The 16,658-nt window shown below is 30.8% G+C and overlaps 1 protein-coding gene across 3 annotated transcripts in view; it reads right to left on the bottom strand.

Moving 5' to 3' along the window:
- Positions 1-6,214: 6,214 nt before the first annotated feature.
- LOC118185475 (PHD finger protein 21A-like) overlaps positions 6,215-16,658 on the bottom strand; it is a 132,591-nt gene continuing 122,147 nt past the window's right edge. For all 3 annotated transcript variants that reach the window (XM_085806561.1, XM_085806560.1, XM_085806559.1), the window contains one exon: positions 6,215-12,211. In XM_085806561.1, the coding sequence (XP_085662687.1) occupies positions 12,107-12,211 (105 nt within the window). In that variant the 3' untranslated portion in view covers positions 6,215-12,106. The remainder of the gene's footprint in view (positions 12,212-16,658) is intronic.

Raw genomic sequence — 16,658 nt, 5'->3', positions numbered from 1 at the left:
CATCCTGATTCTCACGGAGCACATCAACTCTGCATACAAAAGTGCACTGAAGGAGATTAAGGTGCTGAAAAGAATAAGAAACAAGGAACTTGCCAACCTCATCAAACGTAGAAATGCTGCTAGGCGGCAATTTCAGTGCTCCAGATGCAGAGAGGATAAACAACTTTTCAACAGACTCTCGAATGCAGTCAAGTCTCTCACTAACTTACACGCACAACAGAACTGGACCAACTACCTAAATTCACTCTCCGCAGATGATAACTCTCTGTGGAGAGCTATTTCTAGGTATACCAAATGCCACAACAGAATTCCGCCCCTTAAAGGCCCCCAAAGGATCCACTACACTGAAACTGATAAGGCCGAATTTTTAGCCCAGTTGCTGGAAGCTCAGTTTTGCACTAACAACATACATGACACTGCAACAGAAAATCTAGTTAGCAATTTCCACTCCACTCTCATAACAAATACATACACTGACAACATAGATCCTGTCATACCATCGGAGATCTCTGGCTATATTAAACGACTCAAGAATAAGAAAAGTCCTGGACTGGACGGAATCACCAACTCTATGCTAAAAAAGTTTCCACTCAAGATGATCTTTCCCATCACCAAGATCTCAAATGTCATGCTTAAGTACCAGCACTTCCCGGAGCCCTGGAAGACAGCAAAGGTCACTCCTATACCCAAACATGGTAAACCTCCATCCCAACCTGATTCCTACAGGCCTGTCAGCTTGGTTTCATCTCTAAGCAAAATTTTCGAAGCAGCTCTACTCAAGAGAATCAATAGCCGCCTGGACAACAAACAACCTTATTGCTCCTCATCAATTCGGATTCCGTAAACAACTGGGCACCACCAACCAGCTCGATAGAGTGGTGGAGAAGATCTCTGAGGGAGCCCACAAAGGCATCACAACAGGTGGAGTTTTCATCGACGTCGCCAAGGCCTTCAATAGAGTGTGGCTGGACGCCCTCATTTACAAACTACACAGTCTGGGTTTCCCAGACTACATCACAAACATCATTAAGTCCTACCTGACTGGTAGACACTTTGTCGTTCACATATCAGGCATGAACTTTACTCCCCGTACAAGGGTCCCTTTTAGGACCCACCTACTTTAACATTTATGTTAATGACATGCCTACAACACATGACACAACCATTGCAATGTATTCAGACGATACAGCGATCCTTACCCAAAGTGCATTTGCTGGTTCAGTCATCCAACGACTACAAAATTACATACACTTACTCGAGACTTGGCTCACTAAGTGGAAAATCCAGGTAAATGTGGACAAGATACAGGCCATCATGTTCACAAGGAAACAGAAATTCAAGAAAAATGTCTCATTCTATGGAACCTCAATACCTTGGGCCAAGCAAGTCCCTTATCTTGGGATGACCCCACACATCACAGCTATCATAAAGAAGTTTCGAGCTCATAAAGCCAGACTCTCCCCCTTAATTGCTCGAAACAGTGTTTTGTCTATAGATAATAAGTTGCTCATTTATAAATCCATCTTTCGACCATTACTTTGTTATGCCTGCCCTGTTTGGGCGTACTCTAACAGTAACGGTAGAAAAAGATTGCAAACTGCTCAAAATAGCACAGTGAGACAAATTACAAATGCACAATTGTACATTAGAAACCAACGCATTCACGAAGAGCTAAGAATCTGTCAGCTTAGATCCCATTATTACAAAATTGCCAAAAGATTTCATGCTAAGCAGAACACCATTCACAATTCTGCTGTTAAAATTGCCAGCTATAACCCCTATAATCTTGCTAACATTAACCGTCCTTTGGCCATCCTGAACCCATGAATCATGTAACCTGTCACTTGTTGTTTGCCATTATTTACTATGTTTGCAATATGTAGCACTGCTTATACTAATCTGTCTTTTTGTTTATGTGCTTATATAACTCATATGTAATGTTGCTTCTTATCTCCCATATCAATTATCTTGGATTCAAGATGCCATTGCTCACACTTCACCTCACTTAAAAATGTCACTAACCTGTTTATTTCAGGTAATCACCAGCTCGGCGGCTCTCTGCTTCTGCTTTCTCAATTCACTTTAAAATTTTCAAACATGAGGTAAAACTTTAAATATAAGTCCTTACATTTATTTTTTAACATTGAATGACAATAGTAATGTTAAATCTGTAATATGCACAAACCCAACTTTATTAAGTTGAAGTAAAAAATATAATTAAAAAAAAAAAAAAAAAAAAAAAAAAAAAAAAAAAAAAACACCTCTATACCTGTATTGGTTATGCTCTAACAATGTTCGTAAAGATATCTAATGTTCTACAAGGGGTAAGGGTTTTAGCCTAGGTACCCAGGTGTCCTGAAGCACCGTCCCACTGAGAGGTGTTCAGCAGAAGTTTTGTATGCATGAATGGACAGACATGAAGACTGCTGTCTCTTCTGTGGAATATTTTCAGTTTCAACTATGAAAAATGTGGTACACAGAAAAAAAGTGCATCATAATCAAGAAGGTAGCATCATTATTGATATTTATGTTAGATCAGCCCATCACATTATTCATAATAATAAGCCACTGTAAAAAAATTATGGAATAATTCTAATAATCATAACTTTCTATTGTACATTAAAAGGAGATACACTAATTAATATTCTAACATCAATAACTGTGAAAATCAAAATATACCTAAAAATTGTTTCAATTGTCACTTGATAACTTTTAAGGGTATTTTTCCGTTTCGCCGGTGTATATCTCGCCAAGCAGACTTTATTGATGCATATACATAACAAATGTTAGTTCTCAGATTTTTTATTTTGAAGGCATAAACATTTTAATGTTTAAAATTTTGTAAAAAGCCAATAAATAAAGACAATAAATTTGTAAAAAGGCATTTTAATTTAAGAATTTACTATGCTTTCATGGTTCAACATCCTGATTCACCGTTTCGTATCACGTGATCCCATCTCACATAGACTATGCTACAAAAATCGAATTCTCTCAGCAATTATCTACATTAATTTTAAGTTAAATCTTGATTTGAAATGCAAGAATTATTTCGATTTGTACGAATAGCTTACTCGGAAATTATGTTAAACCGCAGAGGTTTACTTCGCTATTGCATTCTCATTAGAATTGACGAATTTAACCTTTGACTTTGCCTTTTCTATAGTTTCGCCTTCGGGTGAGCGGTGTGGTTGCGTCCTAATTGATTTAATTATAGCAAATGGCCTTTGGGCATAAAATTGAACCATCTGGTAAAAATTCAATTTATTTGTATGCCAGTATTGAAAGAAACATTCAATCTGATAAGAAATGGCTGCGACTTGCTTTGAAATTGAGGCGTAAAAAGTTACCAGCGAGGATATTCCATTTGGCATCAGTTGTACCATTATTGGCGACTCTATCGCCTGCGCCGGCAAAATGGAAAAGTACCCTTTTAAGTTCTAATTCACAACCATGCTAGGAGGATCTAACATCTTAATTTTTAACTCCTAATAAAAAGGGCAAAAAAACATCATTCGTAAAACATCGTTCTACTAAATATTTTAAAGCCATTATCGTTTTCTCACGATCACATTTTTAACATTCCCTCAAGAGAGCCTGTGAAGTCCTTTAAGTCATGGTTGAAGTAAATGACTAGAAACTCTGGTTTCAGATTTTGTGATCTTTTTCAGCATCTTGCTCACAAATGAGCTTTGCATTGATTTAATTAACATTCAAATACTAATTCAGAAGTCAAACAACAAAAATCAGCGTTATATTTACAAAATTTTCACAGGACTAGTTTCGACGATTTCACCGAACCATCATCTTCAGCTGCAAAACCGCAAATGCGAACCTGCATCGAAACTAGTCCTGTGAAAATTTTGTAAATATTACGCTGATTTTTGTTGTTTGACTTCTGAATTAGTATTTATTCGGCGTGTTATTGTGTCTTAATTATTCAAATACTATTACATTAATATCTCTAGAATTTTTATTGCCAATGTAAAGAGACCAAACATCATTGATTATATTTCTTGCATTATTCAATTTATGCAGCATAAATATTTTCTGCATTTATAAAAATCTTTTAGCAAATTCAGCAGGAATTTAAAAGAAAAAGTCTTCCCAATCAAATGATCATTTTCCAACATAACATTATACTCACAATTTGAATCTTGAGTACTTCAATGTAAACCTTCAAAAATGTAATTGTTGAATGCAATAATTGATTGTTCATTGAAATGTGACACAATAAAATTTGTAGACAGTCCATCAAAACTTTGTAGCCCTCTCAGATATGCATTAGTTCTTTTGAAAAAAATACTAATGCATAAATATGCAAGGGGGTACAAAATGCTCCCAAAAGGAAATTTCCACTGAAGAATTGCAAGGTACTTCTCTGCAACTTTTTCTCTTTCAAGGACATAACATCTTGAGATGTCTGGTTCATCCCGTTTATAAAGAAACCAGTATGAGATAATGTCAAAGTAAGTGGTGGTATGGTAATACAAGCAGATGTATCAACTTGTTATCAATTGACAGCCAAGTGATTTACCGCACCTGGTGAAGAAAAAGGGTTGAAAGTGGTAATTTATATGTTTAAAACATAGAATATGTCCTAAATTTATCTTCCAAGAAGTAAATAGTTCGAATAATAATACTCAAGATATTTTTAAGCCAGTATTTACAGAGGATTATTATTACTTTTCTAAATTTTTTAAAACTCCCTACGTAATGTTGAATGGCTTTCAGAAATCCCAGGTTCAATTATTAATTGTTATTTACTCTATCATTTCACCACCCCGAGTGGGTTGTACTGTTATCAAATACGTTTTAGAAATGAAGTATCAACTTTATAATGAATTAATGCATCCTCCTTTGGATATTCATGTAACGTCAGTGGTTAGCATGTCCAGCTAACAACTGGAAGATATGTGATTTGAATAATTCCAGTGAAAGCATGATTGATTTTTAGATTTCCTGGACCGAAATATCCAGTAGTCTCTACACAGACACCCAAATGAAGATGTAGTAGACAATAAAACTTATCACCACTTTCAGGAAGGATATAAAGAATTGCTGCATTCTTCTGTACATGCTCTTGTGATGTAAATGATTCTGCTAGAAGCTAGGCGATCTACAATTTTAAGTCTGGTGAGGGCACAATTGATTTTTCTTGTTTTTTGATCCAAATGTCTATTGGTGTTCCACAATTCAATATGTTTGACATAAAATATGGTAGAGGGACCATTCTTATGCCTTACCAAATTTACTGATGAACAATACTAAAAGCATTTCTCAGAAATGCCATTTCTTACAGCACTAGTTCGGATAGCAGATTTTGAGCTGCAACTTTGAGGAAATAGTTATATTCAATAATCTGTTTTGCACATGCAACTGTAATATTTTACAGTACTGGGGGTGCACTGACAGCTGTGAAGAAGCAGCTATTACAGACTGTACTTCTAGCAAGTATTCTCTTTTGTATTTCTGGGAGCAAATGATTCTCTGAAAAGTTTTTCTCATATTTGTTTTGCGTCAATAGCTCCGATACAGGTTTAACAAATTCAATAAAACTGCCTATAATGCCGGACTTAGCAAACATCTAGCAAATCAGAATTACCAATGCATATTAGTGGGATTCTACAGAAATTGAGAAAAATGTCTAAAAGATTTTTTTTTTTTTTTTTTTTTTTTGTCTATTTGCAGTGAATATCCAGACATACAATAAAACACATACAAATGATATCAAGATTTAATTTATTTGAAACATTACAAAAATTACAAAATTTTAAATTGAATCACTTGATATGTTGAATAAGGCAGTAATCGAATGAGCTTAGAGAATATTACAAACAGCAATTAGATATTTATTTCAACATTCAAGAGATAGAAGCAAAAATAGAAATTTAAACTTGGAAAAATTTACATTTTTATGATCTTGAAAGTTAATTACAAAGAATGAAATATAATGACTGAAAATGAACTTTGCAGCAGACAGATAAATTATGTGCGTAGACATAAACAGACTAAAATGAAAATTATAAATTCTTAAAAATAGAGCATCTGATAATAACTATTACATAAAAATTTCAGAATTTTTCAATATGATTTTCAAGATTTTTTAAGAGGCACCTTTCTGAATAGTTGCATAATTTACTATCTATATGTATTTAGAAACTATAAAAAAGTTATTCAAGACAGTATGCACATTTTATATATTTTACTAAAAACATCTTCATGACAAAAATCCATGCACATTAGCATACATTAATGTATAATGAAAATAATAGTAAAGCTGAATGATAGATATTCGTAATGTATATGTTTAACCACATTCTTGGAAAAACTGATTTACGGTTTCCTTCTGTATCCAAGGGATTCTGAAAGGAAGGGGGGGGGTTCTTTCTTTCTTTCTGCTTTTTTTTTTTTTTTTCCTTTTTGTATTTAAAATTAATAGTTCTATATGTAAGTTTTTTTTTTTTTTTTTTTTTTTTGAATCGATGATCTTTCTCTTTCATCTACCAGTAAATGACTTGAAATAATGTACCAACTTTATATTTTACAGTAACAATTCACAAAGCATAAAGAAATTTAATTAAAAAAATACCGTTTTACCCTAACATAGTTACAATCAAACCCCATTATAGCAAACCTAGCTTATAAAAATCAGATTTTTTTTTTTAGTTCCATCCAATTTTATAGACAGTTAAAATTATTTTATATAGCAAACTACTTTCAAATGTATAAAAATTGGATATAACAAACTTTGTGGATACCTTAGACTGAAAATTTTTTAATGTTTTTCAAATTTTTTCTGAAATTTCTGCAACTTTCAACTGAAAAATTACTAATTCTTAAATCCATTAGAAAAACAAAAAAAACACCTTTTGTTTACTTTTCTTTTATCTTCACCTCCATGCTTTTCTGTGTTCTAAGGAAAATGCTATGTGTCACAAGTAGAGCACTCAATTCTTAGGGAACCAGGACATGTAATAAATATATCTTAGGAGATCTGATTGTATCTTGTATTATTCATTTAGTAAGGCAACAAGCATGAATCAATTCTGTGATTAGATTCAAGTTCCTTGATTGAGCTGTAAGACAGTTCACTCTTTTCATGGCTGATATTTATTTATTATTGTAAATGCTTATTTTAGAAAAAAATGTGGAACTGGAAGGATGACTCCAAACCTTGACTTTTATGCTAAGTAATTTTCCATGCAAAATTCTAAACGTATGGCGAATTTGGAAAACAACAAAAAAGAAATTTAGTAATTACACATAATAACTGAATTTAACTTTTTATAGTATGGTTACTATTAACATCTTTTGGGAGATGTCACAATGCTAATCACTCTTTTTTTGTACCTTAATCAATTTTAACATTAGTTTGTGAGATGATCTATTTTATTTTACTTAATCAGACAGGATATAGCAAACCAAACTTTTGGTCCTTGGAATTACTTATAGCGGGATTCCATTGTATTTCATGCTTCAAGCAGCAAGCGATTGAGTACTTCTTTCTCTTATTTAATTTCCTTTAAAGGGGGGATTTTAATGTTCTAACAAAACAAACAACATTAATTTAGGCATTATACCTGTACACTGCTACTTGAATCAACATCTGCATTTATAGTAATAACTTGCGATGATAATTTATTAAGGAAACTACTTTACAGAGCCAGTTACAATCAATGGGAAAAGAATTATAAAAAATATTTGTAATTTAATTAACTTCATGGAAGAATTACAATTAGAAGTAACCATAATTATTTTACAGAATCTCTTGGATCACCGTGCAATGATAGAATATCTATGCGGTGCAGCTAAATAACATAAAATCAAATTACAAAAATATTGACAAAATTGATCACATACATAATTTCCAATTTATTATAATTTATAACAAAATTCAATGTGCATTGAAAAAAAAAAAAGTTACATTTTTAAACATGGTTTGTACACTCCATATAAATTCAAGAATTTTTTAGAATTTTATATGAAACTTTATCTAAATTTTGCATATTTACTGTATTTTTAAACACTACTGTCTTTATCATTTAAAATTTTAAAATTTATTTCATTTTTGATTAAATGCCATGTGTGTTTTACTTAATAATCAAGGATAAAATAAAATTACTTAAGCATATGCAATTAGCAAGTTTTTCTTTTAAAAGAGATTTCTAACTACTGCAGTCTGTTTGTATATTTCACTTTTCCTTCCTTGCAATTTGTGCCTACATTGGGTACAGCATAATTTTCTTCACAAAATATTAATTACAGATATGTCCAATTTTATAATCATTGCTGCTAAAACAATGTATATAGATGATTTAAATGTCTACAGGGGAACAATTCTTTTCTTCATATTTCAATCTTATTCATAATTAAGATACAATTTACTTTTCATTAACACTGACAGTATAGTTTTCTTTACAATGCTATTGTAACAACATGCTTATTTCTAAATGGCCAACTAAATCTAAATAACTCGATTTTATTTATGTAAAAATAAAAAAAATACACTTTAAACAAGAATGCAAGCTCCATTTTTAACCTATTTTAAATAAAAATTGGTTAAAAATTTATCAAAAAATCATTTTAAAAAATCCTGAAAACTACAGTAGAATATAAAAACCTGATATAATCTCAAATAATTCAGAATATTAATTCAATATACATACACACATGTATTACTTTTAAGACATTACAATACATTTTATAAATTTATTTCAAGCTCATTTATGTTTCAATACATTGTTTCACAAAGTTAATTTAACTTTTTTGTTTCTCAACAATTTAAATAATAATAGCTAAATTTAGCTTGTTTTGGGGAAAGGCTCAAGTTCTGGGAATTTCCACATTTATATTTTTCTTTGCTAACAATTGTAGTATGATCAGCAAGACAATTTTCTGTAAACAGTGACTTTTCATTTAATCTTTAAAGTATTAGATTAGAATCTGTAGCATGCATATTAAGGACAGCAACAGTATAACCTGTAATATGTATATATTGGAGATATGGAACACCTAGCAGAAAGAGAACAGTTTATACAATGCTAAGAATTTTGGCAACCTCTTGAGCTATTGAATGAATTATGCAAGAGGGATTCTATCACCCAAAACCATTCATATGTACTTTTGTTTACTAAGATTAAATGTTTCAAAATCTTCTAGCATCTAGGTTATAAATGTTCAAAGATATTCTATCAAAATATCAGCTAAATACTTAAATCCATTTTACACACTGGATCCACAGAAGAAAGATAAATCAAATTTAATCAACTCTGCCAACGCAGGGAAGGTATTTTTTGTTTTCTACCTTTCCTTAGCATGAATACTTCAGTCCTGAAGTTTAGAATATCAATTTCTTCTGCTTAGCTGCAAGACAAGGGTCTAAAATTTAATGATACATTTGTTTAAAAAATTAAGAATGATAATTATTCATTTATTAAGAGTCTACATTTCACATTTCAGCAAGAAAAAAATTTGAAATTCCGGCTATATCCAATCCACAATCACCCCTGATTATAACATGTAATGGTATTTAATGGAGATAATTTTTGATAGAAAAGAGCCAATTATATTTTAATTAAAGTAATTAAAATATAATTGGTTTGCCTGGGCATTAAATATTTCATTTATTTTAAAATAAAAAATCTACTGGTCATTAAAATTATTATTTTGCTTATAGAAAAACATTAACCATGAAACTAACTTAATTTCAGTCAGTTCATTCAGTTATAGTGACAGAAATCTACTGGTCTTTAAGAAACTTTTCCAAGAAGCAGAACTAGTCTGAAAGCCAGATTTCAACCCACAACTTTGGGAAGAATACTGCATTCCATGACATTTTTGTGTATGTACTTGCAATAGTTTTCAATGGTGAGGAAAACATTATGCTGTGCATAGAAAGGTAAATAAGGGATAGTTTGAAGAATCAGTTAAAACCTAAATTGACTCTTAACACCTTACAATCTTATGAATTAAATTCCTTTCTCATAATCTGAAAATGATAATAAAAGTTTGAAACTTCAATATAAAAATGATAAATGCTTTAAAATGTGAACAATATATTTTACAAATTTATGGTGATTTGGATTGGATTGGATTAGATTACTGAATTACGGCAAAGCACACGAGGGCTATCTGCCTAAAGGGAAGGATGCCTTTGTGGAGGACTTTCTATGGAAAACTGGCTCGTATACATGTTACACACGGGGAAAACCACGAAAACGCCCATGCAGCCAGCCCGTTCGCGGGATTCGAAACTCGGACCGAACTACCAGTGTTCAGCGTCTTTACCGCTCGGCCGCTGGTGGGCTATTGTGAAGTGAATAAAACTGATAATGTGAATAAAATCAATTTAAAATGAATATGCATTGTTTAGCTGTATTTGAAGGATTAAAAACAATCATAAATTGCCAGACTATAATGGCTGTTGGATGACAACACACTGCACATATTGTTCACTGCTGAACTATGTAGCAATTTTAAATCTTAGGTTTTATATAATCTATATAATCAATGCATTTTATAAATTTAGAGCAAAGTGAATAAAATCTATTTAGAATTAAGTAAATCGAGTTTTAAATTTATCAAAATGGGCAAAAACTCTGAACCTAGATAATTCAAAAAGTGTTTTTTCTCAAAAATATTTGGCTGAAAGCAAAAACACATACAAAGAATTATAATCAAGTCTGAAAAGAATCAGAGCAGCATTTCATGTAAATATAGTTCAGTTGAAAGGCAATTCCCCCCCCCCAACCTTTAGACATAATGCTTAAATACATTTAATGAAAAGTCACACAATATATACTATCTTATTATCAATAAAGGGGGAAAAAAACATGAATTAATATACACTGTACTTCCATGACTTGTATGAGGTTTAATATGTAAAAGTTCTCATTACACATTTTTCATGAAGATGGCTTTTCCTAAAATACTTTTTAGAAGTGTACAAACCATGTAAATAAATTTCATATATCTGCTACTTCAATTAAACATAACTATAAAATATAGAAGCTAACAATGAATTTTTCAGCAATTACTCTTTTATACATTTTCAAGATTCAGATCTCTCCCTCCCTCCCTTATTCTACATATATATATATATTTACACTGTGCTTATTTACAATGGAAAATAAAACTCTACAATTTTTAGATTAAGCTATTAAATCTAAAAATGGTAGCACCAACTGCAGAAGTCACAGAATTCTATGTGAAATTCTGAAGGTATAGAAATGAGATAGCTTCAAAAAGCTGGCATAAGAGTTTAGATATATATTACCTAAAGAATTATAATATACAGTTATACTACACATATTCAAACCACATGCTAGAATTATAAAACAAAACAATATCATACAAATAATAACATTTAATATGTGTATCATGAAATTCATTTTATGGGAAGGAAAATCATAATTTTATTTATTGAAAATTAAAACATATATCTGCATGTCAATCACATTATATACATCATGCAAATTAAGAAAAATTCATACTTTTTATATATGTGAGAAAATTTTAGTAATGCCAAATTCATTTTATAATAATATTCACTTTTTTATTTGGGAATAATGTATGAATTTAAAATAAAATAAATTTAAGATTTCATACATGATCACAATGTGAACAGCTATATTTCCAGTAGCTTTAGCTTTAAATAGTTCATTAATTATACAGGAAAGGGGAAAAAAATCATCACAGTTAATAGAAAAATCTTTCAAACATGCATGGGAATGGAAAATCAAAATTCATCAACAGCCTAAACGCATAAACCTTTACACATATGATATCATGTATATATATACAAAATGTCAACAGGTACTTTTGAAGAGTAGTTAATGTCTCAGGAAAACACGCAGACCTGCATAATGGACAGTGCGATTTAAATAAATAAGTGAGAGCATTTGAACTTTCTTCAGAAATATTTTCATTTATATACAATTCTGTATGGCATCACACTTCAGTGTTTCTTTTATATTTGTAGCTGCACCACATGACTCTACCCAGCCAAAGACCAGGTATACTAAGCTCCAGGAACTGATGCTATGAATGTAAGACAGAATAAAAGCACCTGAATTGGCACATGAAAATTACATATGAAAAAGGAACATCAAGAGCATAGTCTCACACCATTTATCACGCTGTGTATACGTTCCAAAAGAATTTCGATTCCTTTCAAGGAAGTCTGAAGTTCTGATTGTCGATTTTTTTGTTTCTGAAAGAAATGAAATTGCACATTAAATACACATAAACATGAATAATAAACTAAGAACAATTATTAGATCAATGCAAATAGAACGAAAATTAACCGATTATATGCCAGTAAGTGATACATTATTAAAATTCTAAGGTACATAAAATTTCTATCACAAGTTGAATTCAAAGTTTGATAATCGGAATGGTTGGGATTTCTGCAGTTTCAGATTTCAAACAATCAGTTTAAATCTAGCAAGATAACATGCATAGAATATAAAATTAATAATACTTTCACCTTAATTTCAGAGATAGACATAATCTCATATTTAATTATGAAGTTCCAATTATGAAGTCCTGTAATCGCCATGTCATGAATTCCCACTAAACCAACAACCTCTTTGTCATTTTTTGCACTATCAATACTGTTATTTTCTGGATTTAAAAACATACTATAAATTTTACTATTTATTAGTTAATTGATGATTCCAGCATTATCATTACAATGGAACTCTTTTATAATCATCAACAGGGAAATATGGTAACTGGCCAAAAATTACACCAAGCATTTTTAAAAATATCTACAGATGCATCTTTCCATAACCTTATATTAATCAACATAACAGACTTTTGATAAAAATATTTCAAAAATTCCTAAATGGTCTTGTCACTGTTCAGAAAATTTAGCAGATTTTTTAAAATGGCTACTTTATATCTATCTGCATTTCAATTTGCAGCACTCTGATATCCATTAGCCTCACAGATGGATATAAAATTTGGAGCAAAGAAGACTGAAACATTACCTTTTACTAAAATTTAAGTAATGTATGAGCCAAACAAATGTCTATAATCAGGAGAATTTTTGTATCATCTGATAAACCAACTCATTTTAAATGTTGTTGAGACTTGAGTATAAAATACTTTCAAAACCAATCATTTATTGATGTTTGTATCATCCATGATCTTTTATTTGAATGTTAGATGACAGGGAAAATCTTCATTAGTTTAAATGCCCGAGTGTATTTTTTCTGATTATAAAACATTTATATATCTGTGCATTCCTGAATAATATGCACATGTCAAAAAACAGCCTTCTTAGCCTTGCTTTGGAATCTTTGACGTCACTTCAGAACCTATTCTGCAGAAAACATCATTTTAGTCAGCAATTATAAATTTGTTCTAGAAATAGATTTTCGCTATTAATGAATTCAATTTGGAGATTGTTCATATACTTTAGTATCAGCTGAAATTTTTAACTGCCTTATACAATGGCAATTTTTTAATTTGATTCATCAGCCTCTCAAATATAAATATGTGTACTTAATTTCATGTGTACCTCATGAAATATTTAAGTTTGAGCCATTAGCATTGGACATGTGATTGGCACACACTTGGTGCAATGCAGTCTCACCCATTCAGTCACCACTTTTAAGCATAACAAACAACTGATATTCCTTGTGAGTGGGGTGTCAGAATCCACAGAAGATTACAGAAATTCCTTTTTTTTTTTTTTGTATGTGTGTTCCTGTGTGAGTGTACTGTTGACTTGCCGATGCCGTATTTCTCAGATAATTTTGAGAAGGGTCATGCCTTTACCTTTTTGCTGGGCAGCATTTCAACTTTTTACTTGATTAACAATGAAACATACTTCCGGTCTGCTACAGTTCCAGATTTAGAAACTCTTTTCAGCGTATCAAAAATTCAGACTTTAGTTTTGATAGCAGTAATAGCCTGGAAAAGTAGTAAGTTGGATCAAACTAGAAAGTTAAGGAAGAGTACAAATCTGCTATGTTAATTGCAGTGAAGTTCTTTGGAATCAAATTATTTCCATGTTCCCTGCTATGGAGGGGGTGGGAACAGTATGAAACAAATACATCTTGAAGCTTCAAATACTGTTTAGAACAGACACAAAAATACTGCACCCGTCCCAACCATTCAAGGGCCAAAAGACACAAATCAATATATTGTTATTTGGCCATGGTGCGACTCCCTACCATGCAGGTGTCTGAAAGTGATATACAGAAATCTCAGTCTGGAGCATAATCATTTCTGGGGCATGCCTTTTTTTTCTTGAATGTTAAATTCTCCATTGCTAGCTTTCGTAAAGGAAAAATTTGCTGTCTGGATGTTCGATCATTCCACATACTAGATGTCTGGATTTTTTACTTTTTACCATACTGTATTATTCTAATTTGGAATATTCAGGAATGAGATTACTGATTACTCAGCCACACTTGGTTCAATTTAAGATGGATAAGACAAGATATAATTTTAAAATATGTGACACCAGAAATTCTAGGCGATGCATTTGTAAAATTCTCTTTTGGCTGAACTTATAAAGTAGCAGATTTCATTAACATATTTTATTTTCAAACTGCTTTGCTTTAAAAAAATATGTTGCTGTAAATTAATACTTAAAAAGAAATCTGATGTGGCAACTAATCTGCAATTTCAAGTTTTAACTAGCAATAAACATTAAATAAAGTATCACTGGTTGATTGTTTGTAAACAAAATCTAATTTGTTATTCCAATAAACAGAAAAGTCTATAATAAGAAATTCTGCATTACATTTTATTAGCTATAATTGACCATGTGCAAAAACCAATTTTTCTGAAGTTATAATCAACGTAACAAAATTCTCATTTATTCCTCTTTATTAAAAATTTTATTTTATTAGGCAGTTGAATAATATATAATTTAATTGTTTTTTAATCAAAGAAAATTAAGTGTAATATATTTAAAACATTCTTAGAGTATATCATCATTTAATTTTCTTCTTTGTTATTTCTATAGTATCAACGTCTAAATTCATTCTATCTGCATGTATATATATATATATATATATATATATATAATATAATGAATTTTATTTACTAAATAATATTGATTAATTGATTATATTATCTCCTAAGTTTAATTATAGTAGGATTATCTCAAAAGAGTGAACCCATACTAGTAAGTTATATTTTGAAAGATGTTTTGAAGTAACTTGAAAGTTAATTGTTAAAAATGTTTTAATGGGGACTGGAATTAAATCATGAACAACAAAATTTCAATTGTAAAAGGAATAAATTAAAGGCAAGAATTAATGCATTATTTATCTTATATTTTGTAATTTTCTAATGTTTATTTCAACTACTTTGAATTCTATTTCATAATGACAATTTCCAGTGTTTAATTTTTACAAATAATTTTGAACTCAAATGCATAAACAGGAGGGTGTCGGGGGATGGTTACTCGGGCTTTATCGAAATTTTACTGCAGAAATTGCTTTTCACTCAAAATTGAATTGGCTAAAATGCTTAATAGGAATAAATTCTTTGAATATCAGCTTTGGTTCATAATCCCTTCTATTCACGGAAATATTTGGCCTGACTTGAATTGCCGGTTTGGCTTAGCCTTATTGCTCGAGTAAAGACGAAACACCTTCGTATTTATTTATTAATTATTGTTCATTGAACGGGAGTTGGTTTGTATTAATTATTGTTCATTGAACGTGAGTTGGTTTGTTCCCCTTCAAAAGTCAACTAATTTCTGATCAAGGACAATGATTACATGCATTTAATTTAATTCTTGCCTTTACTTTATTCCTTTTACAATTGAAATTTTGTTATTCATGATTTAATTCCAGTCCCCATTAAAACATTTTAAACAATTGACTTTCAAGTTACTTCAAAACATCTTTCAAATATAACTTATGGATTCACTCTTTTAAGATAATCCTACTATAATTAAACTTAGGAGATAATATAATCAATTAATCAGTATTATTTAGTAAATAAATTATTATTAACTTACTTTGCAACAATTGCGCGCAAGTAGTAGTAACTTATTTTCGCATTAACGATAGGTTAGTCTTCCTTCCAAAAAACACTGTAAAGCAGGCTAGCTCCCTCTTTACTTTCTTTACTTAAACTTAGACTGTTTAAGGAATCAATTTACATACTTCAAAAAAAGACACTGTATCCTTACGGACTAAATGCCTGTCTAAGTAATACCACCAATAGACAGTCAGAAATCTCTAAATTTGGACAATTCAGATTTTTTAGCAATATTACTACCAGAGGATCGAGAGGAGGTGATTCCAAAAACAAAAAATTTTTTTCAACACAAGATCTGAAATTAATTATTAAAAATCTTAATTCCTACCTTGAACATAAAGAATTCGCTAAAAATACCATACAACTTCTTCATACCTTTAAGAATACTATCTTATGGAATCTGATTAAAATAATAAATCAACTTTCTCAATGTTTCCAAATAGTCAAAGATCTGATTATTGACTTTTGCAATTTTAAACTAAAGAATTTAAAATTTTTCACAAAAAACTTTTTTGTACTATGCAGTTCAAGCACCCTTCTTACGATCAGCTAAAAATACCAAGCATATTTAAAAAATATCAACACTTGCTTCCTGACCAACAACTTCATATTAAGCCCTGTTTTAAATTTGAAAAGACCTTAGATCA

This window comes from Stegodyphus dumicola, chromosome 12 (assembly GCF_044657685.1).
Source record: "Stegodyphus dumicola isolate Sdum_Otavi_A_Nest chromosome 12, ASM4465768v1".
NCBI lineage: Eukaryota > Metazoa > Arthropoda > Arachnida > Araneae > Eresidae > Stegodyphus > Stegodyphus dumicola.
Note: the sequence above shows the minus strand (reverse complement) of the source record. Positions and strands in the feature narration are given on the sequence as shown.